Source organism: Lepidochelys kempii, chromosome 5 (genome assembly GCF_965140265.1).
Source record: "Lepidochelys kempii isolate rLepKem1 chromosome 5, rLepKem1.hap2, whole genome shotgun sequence".
NCBI lineage: Eukaryota > Metazoa > Chordata > Testudines > Cheloniidae > Lepidochelys > Lepidochelys kempii.
The window spans coordinates 42,146,333-42,170,405 of record NC_133260.1 but is presented as its reverse complement, the minus strand read 5'-3'; the positions used below and the strand labels follow the sequence as shown (position 1 = coordinate 42,170,405).

General features: G+C 40.3%; 1 protein-coding gene across 8 annotated transcripts in view; it reads left to right on the top strand.

Annotated features, from left to right (window-relative positions):
* The window catches only part of ADAMTS6 (ADAM metallopeptidase with thrombospondin type 1 motif 6), a 328,383-nt gene that overhangs the window by 106,678 nt on the left and 197,632 nt on the right, over positions 1 to 24,073 (top strand). For all 8 annotated transcript variants that reach the window (XR_012158888.1, XM_073344058.1, XM_073344059.1 and 5 more), the window contains 2 exons: positions 15,067 to 15,110; positions 18,565 to 18,670. Coding sequence is in view for 7 of the 8 variants with exons in the window: in XM_073344058.1 (XP_073200159.1) it covers positions 15,067 to 15,110; positions 18,565 to 18,670 (150 nt within the window). In the remaining variant the exon portion in view is untranslated. The remainder of the gene's footprint in view (positions 1 to 15,066; positions 15,111 to 18,564; positions 18,671 to 24,073) is intronic.

The following is a 24,073-nucleotide window of genomic DNA, read 5'->3' as shown; positions in this document are numbered from 1 at the left end:
GTGAGATGGAGTCTGCATCCAGGTGTGGAGCCAGATAGTATGCGTCACCCCATAGTGGAGCAAAGGAGAAAATGAGAGGAAAGATGTCATGTCACAAAAATCATCATAGGCAAAAGACAATGAGGAAGATCTTTAAGCAGGATGCAAAGGGGTCTTGGTATCATTGCTCTTAGCTTTAACTGTGGGTAAAAATTCATTTTGTAGAACATCAAGATTTTGGGTCTAACTTGGAATTGGGGGTAGAGGGAGACCAATTAACCAAGTCATCCAGCCCAGAGGAAAAAGGAGTAGGACAGGGCAAGCAGGGAGCAGGTTGGAGGAGGATGGAGGTTGATGGAAAGGGAACAAATGTCTGTCTTGCTCAGAATGGAGTTATCATACTCTTAGCCCTGGTCTACATTAGGACTTTAGGTTGAATTTAGCAGCTTTAAATAGATGTAAACCTGCACCTGTCCACATGATGAAGCCCTTTATTTCGACTTAAAGGGCTCTTAAAATCGATTTTCTTACTCCACCCCTAGCAAGTGGATTAACGCTTAAATCGGCCTTGCCAGCTCGAATCTGGGGTACTGTGGACACAATTCGATGGTATTGGCCTCCGGGAGCTATCCCAGAGTGCTCCATTGTGACTGCTCTGGACAGCACTCTCAACTCAGATGCACGATTGTTTGCCGTTGCTCTGACGCAGGGAGGGGCAACTGACGACACGGCTTACAGGGAGCTAAAGTCAACAAAGGGGGTGGCTTTACATCAAGGAGTATTTCAGGCAGGACTTCATGGAGGGTTCCAATAAGAAATGGTGCACCTAAGTTATTGTTCTTATTGGAACAAGGAGCTTAGTCTGGCCTCTGATTGATACATGGCTAGATTTACCTCGCTGCACCTTCTCTGTGAGTGACTGCAGTGTGACCTAGAGGAATGAGTCCCGTAGACGGGGGGGGGGGGAGGTTTGCAAATGAGTACAAAACAAATCTGGTCTATTTCTTGTTTTGATCCACTCCATCTATCTTTTACATCTTTGGTTGGCAGCAGACGGTGCAGAAGGACTGCATGCCATCCACATCTCATGGCTGCTCAGCAGAAGATGGTACAATAGGACTGCTAGCCATCCTCATCTCTTGCTTGCCTGGCAGAAGATGATGCAATAGAACTGCTAGCAATCCGTATCGCCTGCCTGCTCACCATAAGATGGTTCAATAGGACTGACTGCAGGACTAAAGAGAATGACTTGATCAAGTCACTCCAAATTTAGTCCCTGCGCCCATGTCTGCCCAGGCACTCCTGATTGACCTCACACAGGCAACCAGGACGATGACGGCTACCAGTCCTATTGCACCGTCTGCTGCCACAAGGCAATGGGTTGCTGCTGCTGTGTAGCAATGCAGTACCACGTCTGCCAGCACCCAGGAGACATATGGTGACAATGAGCTGAGTGGGCTCCATGCTTGCCATGGTATGGCGTCTGCACAGGTAACTCAGGAAAAAAGGCGCGAAATGATTGTCTGCCCTTGCTTTCACGGAGGGAGAGAGGGAACGGGGGCCTGACGATATGTACCCAGAACCACCCGCGACAATGTTTTAGCCCCATCAGGCATTGGGATCTCAACCCAGAATTCCAATGGGGAGCGGAGACTGCGGGAACTGTGGGATAGCTACCCACAGTGCAACACTCCGGAATTCGACTCTAGCCTCGGTACTGTGGAAGCCCTCCGCTGAATTAATGCACTTAGTGCACTTAGAGCCTTTTCTGTGGGGACACACACACTCGAATATATAAAACCGATTTCTAAAAATACGATTTCTATAAATTCGACCTAATTTCGTAGTGTAGACATACCCTTAGGAAGATGTGCTGTTTCTAATTAATGATGGGCAGTAAAGGCTGGAAGGCATGGTTGGTGCACATCCTGAATTGTGGCTTAGGCCAGCTAATGCTTACTAATAGGATAGGCTCACATAAGGACCCTGGCTAATGACTGCTTAGGCCAGGCTACTCTGGCTGGTAGTGTTCCTGAAGTGGTAGGGGGAAAACTCTGATGGAACCATGGTTCTTTGAGGCTCACAGAAGAAAAATGCATGGAGGAGTGGGACTGAGAGAGCTGCTAGATCTGTAGCCACTGGATACTGCAGGCAGGAGGAGAGCTGTATGAAACAATTTCCAGTAAGAAGAAACTGAAAAGCAATGTAGAAAAGAGAGAAAAGTAGCATTACTGGTCCAATCTGTGCACTTTGCCCTCCTCCAGCACAACTGGTTTGAGAATCTTAAAGCATTTTACCGTGGTGGCTCATTACCATGAACCCCATTTCACAGGAGGGGAAACTGAGGCACAGAGCTGGGTGGGGACTTGCATAGTACTGCACAAGGCTCTAACATGCTGTTTAAGCACAGCCCCACATCGGCTCCAGGAGATCTGCCAGTCATGCCAGGGGAGCTCAACCACTGTCCACCCATCAGTGTTTGTGCACCAAGCCACAAATTTTCAAAAAGATTGTTTCTAGACTAAAAATGGGCATGGCCAAACAAAGTAGTTTCATGAGCTTGGAGGCTGCTTGTTTGTCTTAGAAAGACAGAGTAGTTAATTCTTCAGGGTAAAGTAGTTGTGCTGACTCTAATCTCCTCTGCAGCCATACACAGTCTATAGAAAAATACTGATTAGACAAATAGCATACTGAAGGCAATTACACTACATTCTTTATTAAGATGCTATGTGCCACCAGTGGCATATGTCATTAGACACAATGAAAGCATAACTACATACATAAACCTTCTAGATTCAATTCATGAAATGGTATTTTAATAAATAGAGCAATTGCTGGTGTTATGACTAAGTATCACACTTAGTATTGGAGACAAGTATGCAAAAAAACCTATTTATAAAACCAGTGTTATGTTTAGAGTATTTTTGACAGTCTACAAACTGTACAAGTACAGTCTTCTCCAAATGCAAGAAGTTCACCATCAGAGGTTTGAAAAATTCTAAGCCCTCTGAAAAAATCCTTGAATCCCAAAATAATATACCTTGCAAAGTAGGTATGAAGATGGATGTGATTATTGATAAGGACAGAGTTAAGGTTGTTTGAGTGACTTTAATTGGGCATTTCCATATTTTCAAATGTTTGGATTTCTTTCATGTTTATCTTTAACTCTGAATTTACTAGGTTACCAATTATTGATGGTGGTTGTTGTATAACTACAATGTTCCTACGAAATTTGTTACCTGTAAGTTACTGATTAGTACTCCCAACCTTAACTTTGGTTTAATAAACTTTTTTGGTCCTTTCACCTTTTCTACTCCTATAATCTCTTCCCTCATCCTTAGGTCTTTCTGACTCTTGTTTTGTCTAGCACTATTTCATTATTCCTTCTCTTCCCCTACTCCTTAATCATTTTTTCTTTTCACTCCTCCTAACTTCCACACCTGCTCTCAACAGTGTTGTCAACTTTTGTGATTTTATTCTTAATCTTGTGATACTTGGTATTTTTCTTAAACCCCAGCTGCTGGAGGCAAGTGATTATGTGAGAATCATAGCTTTCATTAAAAAAAGGAATGTTCTAGCCCTCATGGTTGTGGAGTAAAAATATATCCCAAATGCACCCTAAAAAGTCAGAAACCAGAAGACAAATAAGCATAAATGTTATTATTTTTAAAATATCAGTTTTTAAAACAATCTCATGACTTTTGGGGCCTGACTGATGATTTTTTGGAATCACGACTCATTCCTCAGGTTGGTAATACTGCCTCGAATCCCCCATCCTATCTCTCCAACCGTATTCTGATCTGCCTTTGCCCATCCACCGCTAACCTCCTTTACTTTCATCCCCTCAATAGCCCTCCTACCATCTCTGTCATGTAGCGGTGCAATACTTCAGGAGAGTTGCAAGAAATTCAGGGAAATGTCACAGATACATTTTTGTTGCACTTAAATTTTGTAAAATCTTATTTTTGTAAAAACTACATTTTGGATTACATTTGACATTACAATACCTATATACAATCATTACAAAATTAGCTTGTGTATAATTACCCTGAATACATTGATATGTACAGTACAGTAAATCTATAATTACTATTTAATTATTATGATGCCGAAATTGTTAAAGAAAAATTATAATATGACCAGAAGAGCTTTTATCACCTAGAATATTTTTAACCCTGGTTGTCTGCATTTGTAATTTTAAAAACAGTTTAAAATATACTAAATATGAAGCATTCATCTCCAGAAAGCCTTTTTCATATAATTCTGTTAGTGAGTTATAACTGTAAAGTGGTAATAGTTCTGCTGGATGCCAGGTAAGAGGTATTTGTTGTTCCTGACATGCCCTCTTACAAGACAGGATCCTGTAGAACTGGTCACCATAAACGGGTTCCAATAAGCCCACTATGATGAGGCATAAGGGAAGGGGCAGAGCGACAATGTTGTTCTTGCCAGTGTTACCGGGTGCATCTCCTAATGGGATTTTCCTCCTCAGAGTATACTTTAAGGGAGAGAGGCTGGAAGGTGGAGGAATCTTGTATAGACACCTCAGAATCGGAAAGGTGTCAACTCCCATGTCTAACAGAGGGGCAAGTGGTTGTGCTAATACGGGTCGTTGAGTCAGTACTGTAATGAAGAGGCTCCTGTAACTGCATTGGTACCAGAGGTCAATAGTTGGTAGGCTGGTAAGATGGTGCTGGATGATGTTGTGCCAGTACCAGCTGTAAATCTCTCTCTGTACCCTCAAAGAGTATGTGTGTGGCTGCTGACTGTTTTGGTACTATGACTCACCATTGAAGATGGTAGGATCAGCAGAAAAGTGGGCTCTGGGAGGTGACTGGGTGCCAGTGGAGTGTGTCTCTCGGAACCTCTCAGCAAAAGTGATTCAGGATCTTCCAGTATTCAAAAGTCTTCATGGAATAGAAACCTGGACACTAGATCGGGACCCTCAGGAGTCAGTACATTGGGAGCAAGAGCCAGCTGAAGAAGAATAAACAGCATCTTCTCACAATCCTTCTCCTTCCTGATAGGCTGAAATGCTCAAAGCTCATGGCAAATAGACCCTTCAAGAGGTGATTCATAGATATTTTTATTTTATCTTCTGTCAAGGTTCCTCCCCCACTCTGAACTCTAGGGTACAGATGTGGGGACCTGCATGAAAAACCTCCTAAGCTTATCTTTACCAGCTTAGGTCAAAACTTCCCCAAGGTACAAAATATTCCACCCGTTGTCCTTGGACTGGCCGCTACCACCACCAAACTAATACTGGTTACTGGGGAAGAGCTGTTTGGACGTGTCCTTCCCCCCAAAATCCTTTCCAAAACCTTGCACCCCACTTCCTGGACAAGGTTTGGTAAAAAGCCTCACCAATTTGCCTAGGTGACTACAGACCCAGACCCTTGGATCTTAAGAACAATGAACAATCCTCCCAACACCTGCACCCCCCCTTTCCTGGGAAATGTTGGATAAAAAGCCTCACCAATTTGCATAGGTGACCACAGACCCAAACCCTTGGATCTGAGAACAATGAAAAAGCATTCAGTTTCTTACAAGAAGACTTTTAATAAAAATAGAAGTAAATAGAAATAAAGAAATCCCCCCTGTAAAATCAGGATGGTAGATATCTTACAGGGTAATTAGATTCAAAAACATAGAGAATCCCTCTAGGCAAAACCTTAAGTTACAAAAAGGATACACAGACAGAAATAGTTATTCTATTCAGCACAATTCTTTTCTCAGCCATTTAAAGAAATCATAATCTAACACATACCTAGCTAGATTACTTACTAAAAGTTCTAAGACTCCATTCCTGGTCTATCTCCGACAAAGCAGCATATAGACAGACACAGACCCTTTGTTTCTCTCCCTCCTCCCAGCTTTTGAAAGTATCTTGTCTCCTCATTGGTCATTTTGGTCAGGTGCCAGCGAGGTTACGTTTAGCTTCTTAACCCTTTACAGGTGAGAGGAGCTTTCCCCTGGCCAGGAGGGATTTCAAAGGGGTTTACCCTTCCCTTTATATTTATGACATCTTCCATATCAACATATTAGAGTTCAGAGTGGTTTGTTACGTTTGTCAATACTACTTACCCCACATTAGGGGCCACCTGATCAGAATAATTATAGAATCATAGAAATGTAGGTTTGGGAGGGACCTTGAGAAATCATCAAGTCCAGCCTCCTGCACTGTGGCAGGACCAAGTAAATGTAGACCATCCCTGACAGGTGTTTGTCCAATCTTTTTTTTTAAAAATTTCCGGTGATGAGGATTCCACAACTTCCCTTGGAAGCCTATTCCAGAGCTTAACTGTCCTTATAGTTAGCAATTTTTTCCTAATAACTAACCTAAATCTCCCTTGTTGCAGATTCAGTCCATTACTTCTTGTCCTACTTTCAGTAGACATGGAGAACAATTGACCACCATCCTCTTTTTAACAGCCCTTATCATATTTGAAGGCTGCTATCATATACCCCTTTAGTATTCATTTCTCAAGATTAAACATACTCAGTTTTTTTTTAACCTTTCCTCAGAGGTCAGGTTTTCTAAACCTTTTATCATTTTTATTGCTATCCTCCAGATCAGTGGTTCTCAACTGGGGGTCCATGGCCCGGTAGGGTTCTGTGAGCCCTTTCAGGGGGGCTGTGGGGCCCCGCTAATGAAACCTGTTTCCCCAAGCCCTAGCACCCCCCCCGCACACACACACACCGGGCTGAAGCTGGGAGCGGTGCGGGTCTGCAACCCCAAGCCTCGGTGCCCCCCGCCACGGGGCTGAAGCCAGGATTGGGATGGGACTGAAGCCCCAAGCCCTGGGGCCTTTCTCCCCCCTTCCCCCCGCGGGGCTGAGGCAGGGAGCAGTGCAAGGCTGAAACCCCTCCCCCCCCTCACAGCTGGGACCAGTGACGGGCTGAAACCCCAAGCTCCCCCCATCCTCCTGAACCCCCGCCACCACTGGCAGAAACCTTGAGCCTATGCGCAGAGTTAAGGGGGCACAAGGGTGTTGCCCCTCAAACTGCAGTGCCTTACCTAGAGTGGGGTAGTCCTGGGGACAACTCCACCCCCCACCTCTTCCTCTCCATCAACCCCCCTCAGGCCCCACCCTCTGGCCAGATTCTAGGCAGGAAGACAGAGCCAGGCAGTGAGAGGCAGCTGCTCCTTTGGCTGGTGGTGCCATGGAGTGGGCAGCTGTGGCATTCCCCGGTCTGCTGCTTGCGCCTGGGCTTGTGGCTGCTCCTCACCTCCCAGCCTCCTTTGACTGCTCATGCAGCCAATCAAAGCTGCCCAGACAGCTTTGAGCCCAGCAGAGCCCTTTGTATTTGCATTTGATTTTTCCTCCCTAAGTACTTTGCATCTATCTTTATTGATTTTAATCTTGTTGAATTCAGACCAATTCTCCAATTTGTCAAGGCCATTTTGAATTCTAATTCTGTCCTACAAAGTGTTTACAATCCCTCCTAGCTTAGTGTCCATTGCAAATTTTATAAGCATACTCTTCACTCCATTATCTAAGTTATTAATGGAAATATTGAATAGTACCAGACCCAGGACTGACCTCTGCAGGACCCCACTAGATACACCCTCCCATTGTGATGGCAAACCATTGTAACTACTTTTTGAGTATGGTCTTTCAACCAGTTGTGTGCCTACCTTATAGTCATTTCATCTAGACCACATTTCCCTAGTTTGTTTCTGAGAATGTCATGTGGGGCTGTCAAAAGACTCATTAAAATCAAGATATATCACATGTACATCCACTAGGCCAGTAACTCTGTCAAATAAGCTGTCAGATAATGCTGGACAACAGAGCAGCAATGTATTATACCAATACACAAGGGAAGAGCAAGATCCTAGTCCTTATGTGGCAAATCCATAAAACTGTGTAACTGGTGCATATCACAGCATGTGCATATCTCAGCAGTTTATCTACCAGGACTACAGAACACAGTAGCAGGCTGTCTCATCAGGCATATTCACATTGACTATGAGTGGGAGGTATTCCAAGAGGTATGCCTTACCTGGTGTCGTCCAGAGATAGATCTCTTTGCAAAACCATCCAATGCAAAATGCAGTAGATTCTGCTTGAGGAGAGGGCACAGCTGCAATTCTATGGGAGATGCCCTAGTCATTCCTTGACCTGGCATTTTATTATACACTTATCTTCCAACATCTTTACTGCTCTCAAGGTCCTAACAAATTGAAACAGGAAAAATTAGTGGCCATCATCATAGCACAGTCATGGCTGAGACAGGTGTGGTTCCAAGAACTGGTTTGCATATCTCTGTGACCCTCTCTGCTTTCCTATGACAACAGATCTCCTCACCAAGGTGTCAGGATCCATCACACACCAACGTATTGGTGCTTCACCTCAAGGCGTGGCTACTAGCTGGCTCTCTGGTATACAACAAGATTGCTTTCCAGAGGAACAAATTGTAATGCTTAATAGTCAAAAGCACACAACAGGGAAAACTCACCTATGTTGGCATTCCCCCTGAGATCTTTCTAGTTGGCTTATGCAGAATGCTTTGTCCAGTTCTGGAAGAAAACTTCAAGTTCTCTGGGATCCAAAAAACTCAGTTTGACTCCAGCTCATCATTCAGGTTAGTGTATTACGTGTATAAGAGCTCTTTGCACATGCTGGCCAGGCCCAGATGCAGGGGGTTTAGGTACAGGGTGATACTGCAATTCCAATTCACGTCATACACTATACAGTTTACATACATCTTTCCTAACTACTAACATTTATGCTTCTTGCATGTAAGGACCAATTGTTTTGCAGATTGTGTAAGAAGAAATAAGTGTCACTGAATGTAAGGAGAGTTCTCGTCTTTTATGTAGGCAGGATTATGCCCTTTAGGGCTTCAAGAAGGCTTTTCGTCTCAATTGCAGAATGAATGAAAAGACACCTGTTTTACACCCAAAGCTTGTCCAAATGGATTGCAGGATGCATCTAATCTCTTATGAAGCCTTTGGGGTCTCCCCTCTCTCTGAGGGTGATTGCTCATTCCACTAGGACTCAATCTACCTTTGAAGCCCAACAGGAAAACATATCTGCCTCAGACATCTGCAGGGCAGCCACCTGGTCTTTCGGTGTACGCGCTTTCCCCAGAACTACACTCTCATGTCTTCTTTGAGAGCTGACTCACCTTTCAGTGATGCTGTTCTACTCTCTTTACTGAATCCAACTCCTTGGCACCCTCCTTTGTAACTCAGGTACTGCTTATGAATACCCTGATATGGAGCACTTATAGGGGCACTCCTCAGAGAAAAAGGAGACTTTACTTACCTTGTGCAATAAGTGGAGTTCTTTGAGATATGTGTCCTATGGCTGCTCCGCTACCTGCTCTCCATTTTTTCTCCTTGAAGTCTTTCATTTTTGAGAAAGAACTGGAGTGGCAGGGCTCTGTCCCTTCCTTGTCTCCATGTACTGGAGCACCAAGGTGTCTAGGGCGCAGGCACGGACTGCAGACACCACTGACAAAAATCACTGATTAAGAGTGCATGGATGCATGTATATCCTGATGTGGAGCACCATAGGGACACATCTCAAGCAACTCCAGTTACTGTACAAGATAAGTAGCTTCTTTTCCTAACTATAACACAGAATTTCATTTATTTAACCAAGTTAAGTACTGAAATGAAGCCCAGTAGAGCCAGACTTTGGTTGTCTGTGGCAGTTTTTAAAAGACATGGAAAACTAATAATAGAAAAAGTTATTTCTGTTGAGTGATGTGTAACATGTATATTATGCTTTTCCTTCCTTAGTTTAAATAACTCCTTTGGTTTTGAGGTTTTTGAGGAAGAAACCAAATAAGATTTGTACTTTATTTTAAGGCAAAATGCTGTTGTGGTATACCACTTTCTGTAAGACTAAGCAGATACTATAGTAAAACTTTTTGAAAGAAATCAAAAGGGTTTTAGTGTTGTAAAATGTATTGTTATTTGTAAGGTATGCACATGAAATGAATTATTAAGATGTTGTAAAAATGATGAACTGATGAATAATCACTATAAAACCTTCATTTAGCAGCTGTCCAAATGTGCTAAGCATTAGATTTATGGTATAACTATTTGTCCACACAACTCCTTTAACACTGAGGGAACCAATTGCACATGCAAAAATACATACATACACTTTGTGCAGGCAAAAACTGCATTTGTGTGTACAAATGATAGCTGTGTGAAATTCCAAATCACACAAAACTTGCCTGCTTTTGTTTTGTGTAATGATCTTGAAATATAACCTAGATTTGTCTAATGATTCTGTGAAGCTTGTGAATCCTTTTTGTGAGTCCAAAGGCCCACTTTTGAGAAAGTCTGAACCAATTTATGTTTTTATGTTGGAATCAGGTGAATTTGCCTTTTTGAATGGTGTTTTGCTTTGTTTTTGAGTTCACTGAAATATGAAACTTAGTGACCAGACAGCAAATATGAAAAATTGGGATGGGGGTGGGCGGTAATAGAAGTCTATATAAGAAAAAGACCTAAAAATCGGGACTGTCCCTATAAAATCTGGACATCTGGTCACCCTAAACTTAGGGGGCTAGATTCAGGATAAACCTAGGCAGGTGACTTGGGCAGCAGTAAGTGTTTCCAGTGTAAGTTTGCAATATGATTGATATGCGGGCAGAAGAAGAGGGTGAGAAAAGCAAAAAAGTGGATGGAATCAGATTGTTTATATTATGATAATTGTCAGAGGTCCTCGCTGAGCTCAGAGCCCAGTTGTCTCAGGCAAGCATTACTGAGACTGGGGATCCTGACCCAAAAGGGGCTCACAAGGCTATTGTAGGGGGTCGCGGTATTGCCACCCTTACTTCTGCACTGCTTTCAAAGCTGCTTTCAAAATTGGAGAGCAGCAGCTGCTGGCCAGATATCCAGCTCTGAAGACAGTGCTGCTGCCAGCAGCAATGAAGAGGAAGGGTGTTATGGTATGGGTGGGAGAGTCATCATTTTTTGCGGGGGAAGGTTGTCAGAGCCTGAAATATTTTAAAAGGGGGCCCAGCAAAGAAAGTTTGAGAACACCTATGTTTGGTGCTGTATAAGCTTGTAAGAGACAGTCTGTCCTCTGAAGAGCTTATAGTCAAAATCTGTGATGTCGTGATGATGAGAAACAAGGGTAAGAATAAGCAAGATTCAGTTAACAACAACAACAATAAAATAAAAAAAACCCCTCAGTTCATAGATATGCTATTTAGAAATGTTTCATGAAAGGAAAGTAGTGTTAATAATTTTTGGTCAGTGGCCCTCTTCCCTCTGAGTTAGAATCATAGAATCATAGAATATCAGGGTTGGAAGGGACCTCAGGAGGTCATCTAGTCCAACCCCCTGCTCAAAGCAGGACCAATCCCCAACTAAATCATCCCAGCCAGGGCTTTGTCAAGCCTAACCTTAAAAATATCTAAGGAAGGAGATTCCACAGTTAGTACTGTATCAGTCATTAGGTTTAATCTGGTTCCCTGACAAACATCCTGATTAAATAGATTCCCCAATAAAGTTACATGTCAATTAAGTGGTGCAAATTACATCGGTAATTATCTTAACCTTACTGTGAATTCTGTCTTTCAGAGGAATGGCGAAGGGAGCCTCACCTCTCTTTGCAGTACCCACTGCTTACTTTCCTACAACCTGAACTTTTTCCATTGCAAGTACCCTCACTGACATTTAGACATTTTTGTAGTCCCCTTCCAAGACGGAAATAAGGCATAAATTTTTAATGGTAAAAGTAATTAACCGTTTTTTGGGAACAATTTAGGAAGTGCCATGGTGGATTCTCCATCACTGACAATTTTTACATAGAGATTGGATGTTCTTCTAAAACATATGTTATAGGAATTATTTTGGGAAAGTTCTATGGAACTGTATTATACAGGAGGTTGGACTACATGATCACAATGGTCCTTTCTGGTCCTGGAATATATGCAGTTTGCTATGTTTCTACTTTCTCTTTCTTCAGCTTTTTGCTTAAAACACATTTCCTTCAAGTCTTGTCTATCACCAGCCATATCTGTTTCATACATGAGGCTGAGTGAGTAAGGTAATCCCCTTAACAGGGATGCTTTCAGGTGATTTTGTAACATTCACTGGTATTTGGTCTTTGTGTGTCTCTGTCTAATGTTGGTTTTGTACATTTTTACTTCTAACAACAGCTTTTAGTCTTTCTTTTGTTTATGATACATGCAGAAAACATATACTGTGCATCACCACTGCTTACTCCTATCTGCTAGTCAGTTCCTTTTAGGCATGCCCATTACACATGTTGGCCCACAATATTAGCCATCTCATAAAAGTCTCTTCCACCATTTCTGGGTAGACACCTGGCTCAGTGCCAATCCAGTGCAGATAATCCCTTTTCCCAACATTATAGGCACCTCCAGTAACATGCATCTCCCCAGACAGTAACAACTGTACTACTGAAATCCCTTTTTCTGGTACTTTACAATTACACTTAATCAGGATGAAAAGCTATCCACTGGGGCTTCCTGATTAAGTGGATTCCACTCTAATGCAAAACAAGGCTAGAGGAAGTGGAGTCAAAAGAAGAAAAGGCCAGTACAATTCAGAATGATTTGGATAGACCAAGTACACAAACAGATGAATGAATTGTGCCATTCACCTCATAGAAATGTTAGGTAATGAGTTTAAGAACAAATCAAATGAAAAGGGAGCATCCAGAACCTTGTGGCACAAAGGATAGAAAAAGAAAAAGATCCATAGCAGGTAAAATAAATCCTTTGGTATTGTTTAATAGAAAAAACAAAGCTTTGGGATTCATAAGAGAAATTATGAATGTCATTAGGACAATATTCTAGCCTGTACCATTGGACTGTTTAGTGAGGCCATATTTAGAATAGTCTGACTGTTTGAGGTGTTTTTTACAAAATGATTAGGGCTGATTAGAAAGCAGAAAAATATTTTTCTTCAAAATTTCATTTTGTTTTGTCACTGAAATTCCTTTCATAAAACTTTTCCTACTAAGTCTACCCTACATAATGGAATAATAGAAGGTACACAGGACAATCAGAATGATAAACGGTGTTGATTATTCAAAAATGTGTGAGAAAGTAGGGATTTTATTCTGATCTCACTATTGTTGCACTGGTGAAACTTCACTGAGTGCTGTGGAGTTACTGCAGATTCATACCAGTATAATTGTGAGTAGAATCAGTCTCTAAGGGTGAAGTGCTGGTCTCATTAAAGTCAGTGATAAAGCTCCGATTTACTTCAGTGGGGCAGGATTTCCCCCTGAGAATATATTTTTGTTTCAAGGTGTGATGGTCTAACTGTTCAGTTCCCAGTAGCATTAAACACTACAACACAATAGTAAAATATTTACTATTTATTCCAGGTACTTTCTTTTGTTGGGTTCAGAGCTAAATATTCATGGTATTCAAGCAAGTTACTTTTTCTCACTTAATATGTCTGGGCCCAATCTTTCTGCCCTTGAGATAAACAAAAGTATTGCTATAGCTTCAATAGGAGTAGGTTTAGGGCCTGTACTGAATGCAAAATAATAAGTCTTACACCTTCAAAGATGTAAATGACATGAAGTGTGTGGTATCTGCATATTTATATTTGTGTGATCTATTAGATAGTTATGTTCCCACACATTTCTATAGCAGAATACTGATCTGAGTACCCATCCCTCAAATTGCATAAGAGGAATTAGGTTAAAATGTGGCCTTGGATGCCCCTATTGGGCTTCTGTTGAAATCAGTAAGAACTCTTCATGTACATATTATGACACAATTTGAGCCACTTCAAGGGGGAACACACACACATTTCTGAGATCAGAATTAGTCCATGTTCCTGCCCACTGCTCCACATAGGCAGATTCCTGCACCCATGTGGAGCCTTGTTGAAATCAATAGGGTTACACCTGGACAGAGGGGTCTACATGTGTGGGGCATTTACAGATTAAGGGACTAATTTTGCACTCAGAAGTTGGGTTGGGTTGCAGTCAAAAACTTACTCTGGCACTTAAAGAGTTTATACATCTCATACATTACTCATAAATGGTCACTGATCCATGTTTAAAACAGGCACTATTAGTTTTTAAAAATATTTTAGTAGCCTGAAATTTATAAAAGGTCGAAGTTAAAAAATGAGAGTGGAAAGAGGAATCCATGTCTCCTCATCTTCTTTATTGGTTTTACTTTCTCATAGTGCAAAAACCCTGTAAACATATGCTCTGAAGCATTATACTGTAAGTAAATCATTATAAATCCCTGAAAACATAAGTCTATAATAATGCTGGCATATCATAGTTATAGGATTATGGCTGTAACACATTTAAAAATATGCAGTTATGGTGCATTGGCCACATTATTTACACTGGATATTAGCTGTACTGCAGGAAACATGTTTTAATTCCTTTACAGGCTCCAAAACACTGATATGTTTATTTCACCATGTCATCTGAACAGAGACTCATTGTTTGAACTTCAGTATTGGGAAGATTATATCTAAAATGAGGGAAGTTTTTAGCAATTTATTTAGCTGTTATCAGATATAATAAAAACAAAAAATGTTAATAACTTGCAATGCATTACTTTTAAAGCACACATAATAAATAATTGGAAGATAACGAAAGGAGAAACCTGATTCTTATTTACCTGAGTTTTGATAATTTTGGTCTAATAGTAAACACTTACAATTTTTAATGAAAATCAGAGAGAATGGTAGCAATTAAAATGTTGTAAAATATGCCATGTCCACCATAAGAAAATGTTTCAGCAGATTTAGAAATATAAACATTGCTAGTAGCCTCTTGAAGGAGTAGCAGTCTGCAGGCATGCAGCTGTAACTTCATAACAGCATGGTAGACTGTTTTATGGAGCCGGTGATTACAAAGATCCACTTTAACTGTTTTTTTCTTACTGGCAGGTGTCCCACTGGCCTAAGGCCAAAGGCTGTGAGCATACTGCAGCCTGTGGTTTACACCAGAGTGTAGAAAATGCTGTCACTAGCTGGCTGCACATAATTACACTGATTGTGGTCTGACAACTTGACCTACGATATAGAAATGTGATAAATATGCAAAATATCTCACAGATATGATCTTCTTACAAGTTGTGTCTCATTGTTTTTCTCCTCAACAGATACGATATCTGCACTTATAAAAACAAGCCCTGTGGAACACTGGGTAAGTTTACAAAGTGGAACTTCAGCTTGTTTCTGCTGTTTGTTTGCATTATTCTGATTATTGATTGATTAGTTTTGATCTCTTCTGCTAGTGAGCCTTCTCAAATATACACATATAAACAGTAAAATATAACTTATGTGGGTATATGTTTTGTAAGATCCCTAGAAGATTAAATTATGTGAATTGCTGTTGGGCGTTTCTTTTCTGGCATCTGTAATGCTGATAAAACCTCGTAGATGATTCAATCTTACCAAGCAGTAATTAAAGCAGAAAACTTACTGCTTATTTCCATATAATCTATTTCCATTATATATTTAAAAAATACAAACGGGAGAGAAAGGGAAAAAAAGACCCAGCCCCAGGAAACAGACTTTGTGGTTTAAATTGTTGCCATACTGTGTGAGTCGAGGTGCAACATCAAGACTGCTTCTTCTATAAAGCATTGTGGAAAATAATCCAACAACATAAATTAAAACAACATTGGAACTGCTTGGTGCCTTGACAGTGGAAAGCACATTTGTCAATATTATGGACAGGGTGGAGAGATATTGTCCTTGACATCCCTAAGTTTGTCACCACAAAGGTGTGTGTTATATATCATCAATATTGCAGTTTACTAGTGTTTTAAGACAGAAATTATTATTAAAGAGACTTTCATGCATATGCTAAGTCTAATATGTACCTAACATCACTTTTTCAACCTTAAATCATTCCATTAGCTTCTTCCTTAAAATTAACTATCAGCACTCCAGTTCTGAGTTGCAGACTAGTTCGGCTTATAGATTTTGTGTGTGATTATTTTGTAGGTCTTCCCCTGATCAGAGTCAACCATGGTATTTTTTTTCTGTTTCTTCCGTTACTATCTTCACTGAACCAGATTCTGATAACCTTAATTTATGTGGAATAGTAACTTATTATACAAGTGGTCCTATTGAAGTCACTAGGGCAACATGTGTAGTTAAGCTGTAGTCAATGTGAGTAAAGGATATTGGAGTCTGGCCCACTGTAAACATAATCCATATGCATAATGTATTTTAGTATACCATAAATGCCTTCAGACTACAAATTTCTAAATTAAAGCCAGCACAAAGATGTCAAAACTGTGAAGACGTACTAATGTCACAGAATTGCCACTGCAAGTGTTCAAGAGGGGAAAATTTCAAAGGAAACATTTAGTGAAAAACATTTTTCTTACTTTATACTCATATTTAATATATTTGACTATTAGTGCACTAATCCTCATTTTATCAGACTTTAGCATAGAGCCAAATTCTGCTCCACTTGAAACCAGCACATTGGAGGCCAGACATGGCCGCATACTTTACTAAATAGAAAGTAAACGAATTTTAAATTGATGATTTTGTTCATAAAGAGTCAGTTCCAACCCCCCTCCTCCTTTTCTGCAATGGACATCTTGACAACAGAACTATGGCAGTTTCTTTGCATTGTGGAAACTGGAGTGGGATTAGGGACAATGTCCTCTATGGCTCTGAGTCAGCAAAACTCTTAAGAAATGCTTAAGTGCTATTGACCTCAAGAAGTTAGAGCGAAGCATGTGCTTAATGAAAGCATATATACGAAGTCCCCATAAAGCAGCAGTACAATGAGTAGGAGGAACCTTGGGTGCCCACAGGAGAAATTGGACTAGAAGATCTGCTGCTAGACAGATCTTCTCGTTCTTCCCTTCCAATCTCCGGCATAAGAAGCTATGCAAGGAGCTATCTAGAAAAAGCAGTTTGCATAAAGGTTATCTCTATACTGCAATAAACCACCAATGGCTATGTCTGACCCATGTTAGCTGACTTGGGTTCACAGGGCTCAGGCTGTGGGTCTGAAAAATTTCAGTGTAGATGTGGGCTTTGGTAGGAGCCCAGGCTCTGGGACTCTGTGAGAGGGGAGGGATCCAGAACTCAGGCTCCAACCCGAGCCCAAATGTCTACACCACAATTTTACAGCCCTGTGAACCTGAGTCATCTGACATGGGCAAGCTGCGGGTGTTTTATTGCAGTGTAGACATACCCAAAGTGGCTATGCAGCTGCTCTGTGGCTTCAGTGGAGGATTTCTCCTCCCTCTCTTACACATCTGCCGAGCACCTGGCTCAGCTTGTTGGGCTAGGTCTAGGCTCCAGATTTGGCCTCCATTGTTTTTTGCAAACCTAAAAGCATTGTACAGAATTGCAAATCATTAGCCTGATCCTGAGGCCATTATTCCTGTGAGTAAGGGTTGCTGGACCAGGTTCTATACACTGAACATATAGGGATCAGTTTACACACCCTGGAAATGTGGCCACCTCACTGGGGAAACATGACAGTCATAAAAGTGCTAGGTACAGTACATTCAGATTCAGGAAGTAAAGAATACCTCATCCAATTAAAACAACAGAGAATTTTAGGGAGGTGGAACATTATTATTAGACTAGCAACAGATAGTAGACTTCAAAATTTGTTAAACATTTTTCTTAATTCTCTTATAACTAATCCTCTCTCCCCAGTCACCTCATCCTCTCTTTCCAGTGGTTACTAGTCATCTCATTCCTACTTATTTTAGGCAGAAGGGCATAATTTAGCACCATTTTCTCATAAAAGGTAACAACTTGCTTTCCATGGCAAAGTAATTATTTTTCCAGTCACTGTTTTGGAGTACTGTATTTTGCAGGGCAGGTGATTCCCTTGGAGAGGCTGTTAATGCTTCTTCCACATAACAGACCACAGGGAAGAATACCTTAGGTAAGGCTGCTGGTTAGAGTCCATCACCAGTGACAGCAAAGTAGTTCTGCCATAGTATATATTCTATGTGATACTCTAATGCTGAAGAGTGTGTATGACACAGCAGAGCTATATTCTGTAAGTGCCAGTGGCTTTCTTCCCGTTAAGGAATCTTTAAAAAGCACTTATAATACAATGATAAATGGAAAAGCCTTCCATGTTTAAGTGAATGCTTTTTATTAACATGTCTCCTTTCCTTTATTGATGCATTCAGTTTTATTTTTACACCAAAAAAAAAAAAAAAGTACCCCTTGGGGCTTTTTGTAGCTAAAAAAGTTTCTTGTGTGTTTTAGGAACCCACTAAACTTAAACAGATCTCTTTAGAAAAATAATGTGGATACATTTTACTTTCTGCAGCCTCAAGTATGTTAAAATAGAAATGCTTTCTTGAATTCCCTCTCCTGGCTCAAGTTACTAGGTGGTCCCAAGTTACCAGAAGTAAAATTTATAAATCTAACCCCTAGTCTAGACATTTTCCAGCACTGACTGTAGTTCAAAAAATATAAATGTCTAGCCGGCAAGGAGAATTTCCCCCCAGTGATTTTGAAAATGACTAGAAAGTTAACCTTTTGCCAACTGCTCCTTCTGTGTGTGGAGGTTATTAAAAAGAATCCAGCCATTTATAACTAGGGCTTTTAAGATTTGAACACCTTGGCATGACCCTTTGTGTCTCCTTCTGTTTATTTAGGCTTGGCCTCTGTGGCTGGAATGTGTGAGCCTGAAAGGAGCTGCAGCATTAATGAAGACATTGGCCTAGGTTCAGCTTTTACCATTGCACATGAGATTGGTCACAAGTGAGTGAGTTTAAAAATATGTATAATAAATTTGATTATACCACCTTTGAAATAACAATGTAATAATTACTATCATGATCTCTTATGTTTTGGCTGTACCATCTCCCCTCTAGTGCCTCTGGTTGCTGTAGATAAAATTATCCATGATGAGTGGTGGTACATTTTATTTGATGTATTTTACCAAGGACTTCTACTTTAGAATTAAGGCTGTATTGCTTACCCTTCTACTTCAGATCCTAATTTAATCTGTGATTCTGAGGCTGGGCTCACAAATTGCCTACCTTGTTTCATATATATTTTTTAAGATTTGGTTTGTTATAGTCTTTTCCCCCTCTTTCCTTTGTCTACCTCTCTTAGTGGATCAAAAGCAGTTAAAAGGTAAAGATTATTATTTCTCATATTATTTTGTTTTAAAAATAATAATTAACTCTGTTTTGATCTGTACTGGGACCAGTGCTGTTCAACATATTAATAAATGATCTGGAAAAAGAGGTGAACAGTGAGATGGCAAATTTGGTAGTTGACACAAAATTACTCAAGATAGTTGAGCCTAAAGCTTACTGTGAAGAGTTACAAAGTCACTAAACTGGGTATCTGGGCAACAAAATGGCAGATGAAGTTCAATGTTGATAAATGCCAAGTAAAGCACACTGGAAAACATAATCCCAACTATTTATATAAAATGATAGAGTCTAAATTAGCTGTTGCCATTCAAGAAAGAGATCTTGGAGTCATTGTTGACAGTTCTCTGAAAACATCTGCTCAATGTACTGTGGCAGTTAAAAAGGCTAACAATTTTTGGAGCCATTCAGAAAGGGATTGATAATAAGACAGAAAATATTATAATGCCACTATATAAATCCATAGTACACCACACCTTGAAAACTGTGTGCAAATCTGGTCACCCCACCTCAAAAAAGATTATTAGAATATTAGATATTGAAATTAGATATTCAATATTAGAATTGAAAAAGGTGCAGAGTAGGCAACAAAAATTATTAGAGGTATTGAACAGATTCCATATGAGGAGAGATTTAGAAGACGTGGACTGTTCAGTTTAGAAAAGAGATGAGTGACTGGGGATATGATAGAGGTTTATAAAATCATGAATGGTGTGGAAAAAGTGAATAAGGAAGTGTTATTTACCCCTTCATATAATCTAAGAATCAGGGGGTCACCAATGAAATTAACAGGCATCATATTTAAAACAAACATAAGGAAGTACTTCTTCACACAATACAGAGTCAACCTATGGAACTCTGCCTAGCGATGTGAACGCCAAAAGTATAACTGGGTTCAAAAAATAATCAGATAAGTTCATGGACGATAGGTCCATCAATGGCTATTACCCAAGATGGTGGGATGCAACCCCATGCTCTGGATGGCCCTAAGTCTCTGACTGCCAGAAGCTGAAACTAGATGACAATGATTGGATCACTCAATAATTATCCTGTTCTGTTCTTTCCCTCTGAAGCGTCTGGCACTGGCCACTGCTGAAAGAGAGGATATTGGGCTAGATGGACCATTGGTCTGAACCTGTGTGGCCATTCTTATGTTTTTATGATTAAAACAATATTTTTATTTTTACTGTTGGTACAGCTGTAGTAATGTACTAACCATGAAGTGTGCTCAATAGTCATAACATCACTTGCACTTTCAAAGCGCCCATATATCATTTTGAAAGAACATGATGTTTTGGGACAACAAAAAAATTTGATTAAAGATTGATCTTGGAATGTTTCAGGTCTGCATTCAAAAACAAGCATCACCAATAACCTCTGATGAATATAAAATGACTAGGCACCTCCTATTATGATTCATTAGGTCTCCTTCCTTGTTTACATGGGTTGACCAATGCTGAGTTATGGATGACATGTTTTTCCAGTCATTAACTGATGCAACAGCTAAAATTTCCCATACAGACTAAAATGGAAACTATCAATCTACTGAACAGAATCAGGAATTGGAAGTACACACTTATTCCAGCCCACCTATCATGCAAGATAATTCTTAGGCAAGTATTACCTCATTTATTTTATCTGTGAAAAAAGGCTGATTTTTACAGGCATTTACACTGAGATAGATCATTTTTTACAAATCCAAAAACAATTGTTTAAAACTGCATCAAAAGTAAGAAAAACTAATTTAAAACACATGTAGTTCCTTCTCTCTTTATATCTTTCCTTCTCTTTCTGTAATTATTTACATAAGTGATAGAGTAAAGGAAAATATATTTCCACTCATGAGGGAATAACTTCTATGATTCACTAAAAGCCCTGGAAGTCTTGCTCATTAACATCTTTTATAATTATATACAACCCTACTTTGAATTTAATGTACTCTATTCACATAGAAAAAGATTTTCAGGTGATACATATACATTCATACAGTATGTATCATAGTGCTTTTAAATCATGCGGATATAGGTTTTAGAGAAGTTATTTACACAAATGTAAATGTGTAAATTTAAATGGTAAATCATTCATATCTATGGTGGTGTGAGATGCTGGTGTGATGACAGTGATTTCTGCATATGGTTAGGGTATGGATTAGAATCTGGGAACAATAATGCAGCCATCCTGCATGTCTTGTGGTCACAGCATCTTTTTTTCTTTGAACTGCAGCTATGTTTGCTACTACCGATACTCCTACATTTTTGGCAGTTTCCTTTCTTTATACTTAATGTCTCTTTTAAAAAACTCTGAATTGGCCCTTAGTGGAGGTTCCCACCTCGTACACCAGTATGGACCTAGTTTGTCAAACTTTGTGTTGAGAAGTGTGTGGACACCAGTTTCATTGTCCCCTATTTTCTAATGCAGGGATTCTCAGGACAAATTTTTTTGTGGCCTCAGAGTGCTAAAATACTTAATTAGCTTTAGGAAAAACAAATAAATATGCACATATACACGTCCAAATCATTGTAATATATTTATTGCTAGCTAGTAAGTCTGTTGTGAAAAGTGATATTAACAAGCATACAAGTATCACTTTTCACAGCAGACTTACTCAGCCCTGGCAAGCCTGGGGACAAATTAAGCCCTGAAGGCTGTGGCCACAAGAAAAGTCCCTGGTTGCCACATGTGGCCACAGTGGCCGCATTTGAGAAACACTGTTTAATGCATGGAGTGACTGCAGAAGGCAGCACAGCTTGCCCTTGGTGGTGAAAGCTAGTGACAGTGATTAAATGATTAAATGAAGTCCAGAAGGAATATATGGAGAAAAAGGTTGGTCTATAAAGAGTACTGAATGGCACCTGCTCGAATATTTTGAGCCATCCAGCCATCATCCTACCTTCCACCCAAAAAGTTTTGTGACTAAATTATAAGAAAGTGCAAATTTCCTCTCCATCTATTTCTCTTTATTTTCAAATTGGATAGAGCTTGGTACTGAGTGTACTTGAGGGTACTTGCATGCAGAGTAAGTTAACTATATCAAAGAACATTCTTAACTGTTTTCTTTGATTGTGCCATTATAATCACTTTACTATTCATAACTACATGGGAAATTGGGAATTGGCTTCCTTATTAAATGGAAAATTGAAGCATATAACTATATTTAAGCGACATGTCTAGACTGAGTACATAATATACACAAAAAGCTGAACTAAATTAAAAAGGAAAGAATTCACTCTGAAATACTGTGTTTTTATTAGTTATATAGTAGCCATGGCATACAGAAGTTGTGAAAACTGTGGAACTGAGGAGAAGAGAGAGTAGCAAAGAATGAAATAAACTGCTGTGTCTATATGAAAATTGTAATGTAATTGTACATATTTTGCTGACTTGTACATACTTTCTCTGGAATATGACTTCTAAGATATCATTGAAAGAAGTATGACTCAACAGGTTTCATAGATTCGTAGAAAGAAAAGGAGTACTTGTTGCATCTTAGAGACTAACAATTTTATTTGAGCATAAACTTTCGTGAGCTACAGCTCACTTCATCGGATGCATTTACTGTAAAATACAGTGGGGAGATTTATATACATAGAGAACATGAAACAATGGGTGTTACCATACACACTGTAACAAGAGTTATCACTTAAGATGAGCTATTACCAGCAGGAGAGCGGGGGGGGGGGGGGAGGGACCTTTTGTAGTGATAATCAAGGTGGGCCATTTCCAGCAGTTGACAAGAACATCTGAGGAACAGTGGGGGGTGGAGTGGAGGGGAATAAACATGGGGAAATAGTTCTACTTTGTGTAATGACCTATCCACTCCCAGTCTCTATTCAAGCCTAAGATAATTGTATCCAGTTTGCAAATTAATTCCAATTCAACAGTCTCTCCTTGGAGTCTGTTTCTGAAGGTTTTTTGTTGAAGAATTGCAACTTTTAGGTCTGTAATCGATTGACCAAAGAGATTGAAGTGTTCTCCAACTGGTTTTTGAATATTATAATACTTGACGTCTGATTTGTGTCCATTTATTCTTTTACGTAGAGACTGTCCGGTTTGGCCAATGTACCTGGCAGAGGGGCATTGCTGGCACATGATGGCATATATCACATTGGTAGATGTGCAGGTGAACGAGCCTCTGATAGTGTGGCTGATGTGATTCGGCCCTATGATGGTGTCCCCTGAATAGATATGTGGACACAGTTGGCAACGGGCTTTGTTGCAAGGATAGGTTCCTGGGTTAGTGGTTCTGTTGTGTGGTGTGTGGTTGCTGGTGAGTATTTGCTTCAGGTTGGGGGGCTGTCTGTAAGCAAGGACTGGCCTGTCTCCCAAGATCTGTGAGAGTGATGGGTCGTCCTTCAGGATAGGTTGTAGATCCTTGATGATAACGTTGGAGAGGTTTTAGTTGGGGGCTGAAGGTGATGGCTAGTGGCGTTCTGTTATTTTCTTTGTTGAGCCTGTCCTGTAGTAGGTGACTTCTGGGTACTCTTCTGGCTCTGTCAGTCTGTTTCTTCACTTCAGCAGGTGGGTGTTGTAGTTGTAAGAATGCTTGATAGAGATCTTGTAGGTGTTTGTCTCTGTCAGAGGGGTTGGAGCAAATGCGGTTGTATCGTAGAGCTTGGCTGTAGACAATGGATCGTGTGGTGTAGTCTGGATGAAAGCTGGAGGCATGTAGGTAGGAACAGTGGTCAGTAGGTTTCCAGTATAGGGTGGTGTTTATGTGACCATTGTTTATTAGCACTGTAGTGTCCAGGAAGTGGATCTCTTGTGTGGACTGGTCCAGGCTGAGGTTGATGGTGGGATGGAAATTGTTGAAATCATGGTGGAATTCCTCAAGGGCTTCTTTTCCATGGGTCCAGATGATGAAGATGTCCTCAATGTAGTGCAAGTAGAGTAGGGGCATTAGGAGACAAGAGCTGAGGAAGTGTTGTTCTAAGTCAGCCATAAAAACGTTGGCATACTGTGGGGCCATGCTGGTACCCATAACAGTGCCGCTGATTTGAAGGTA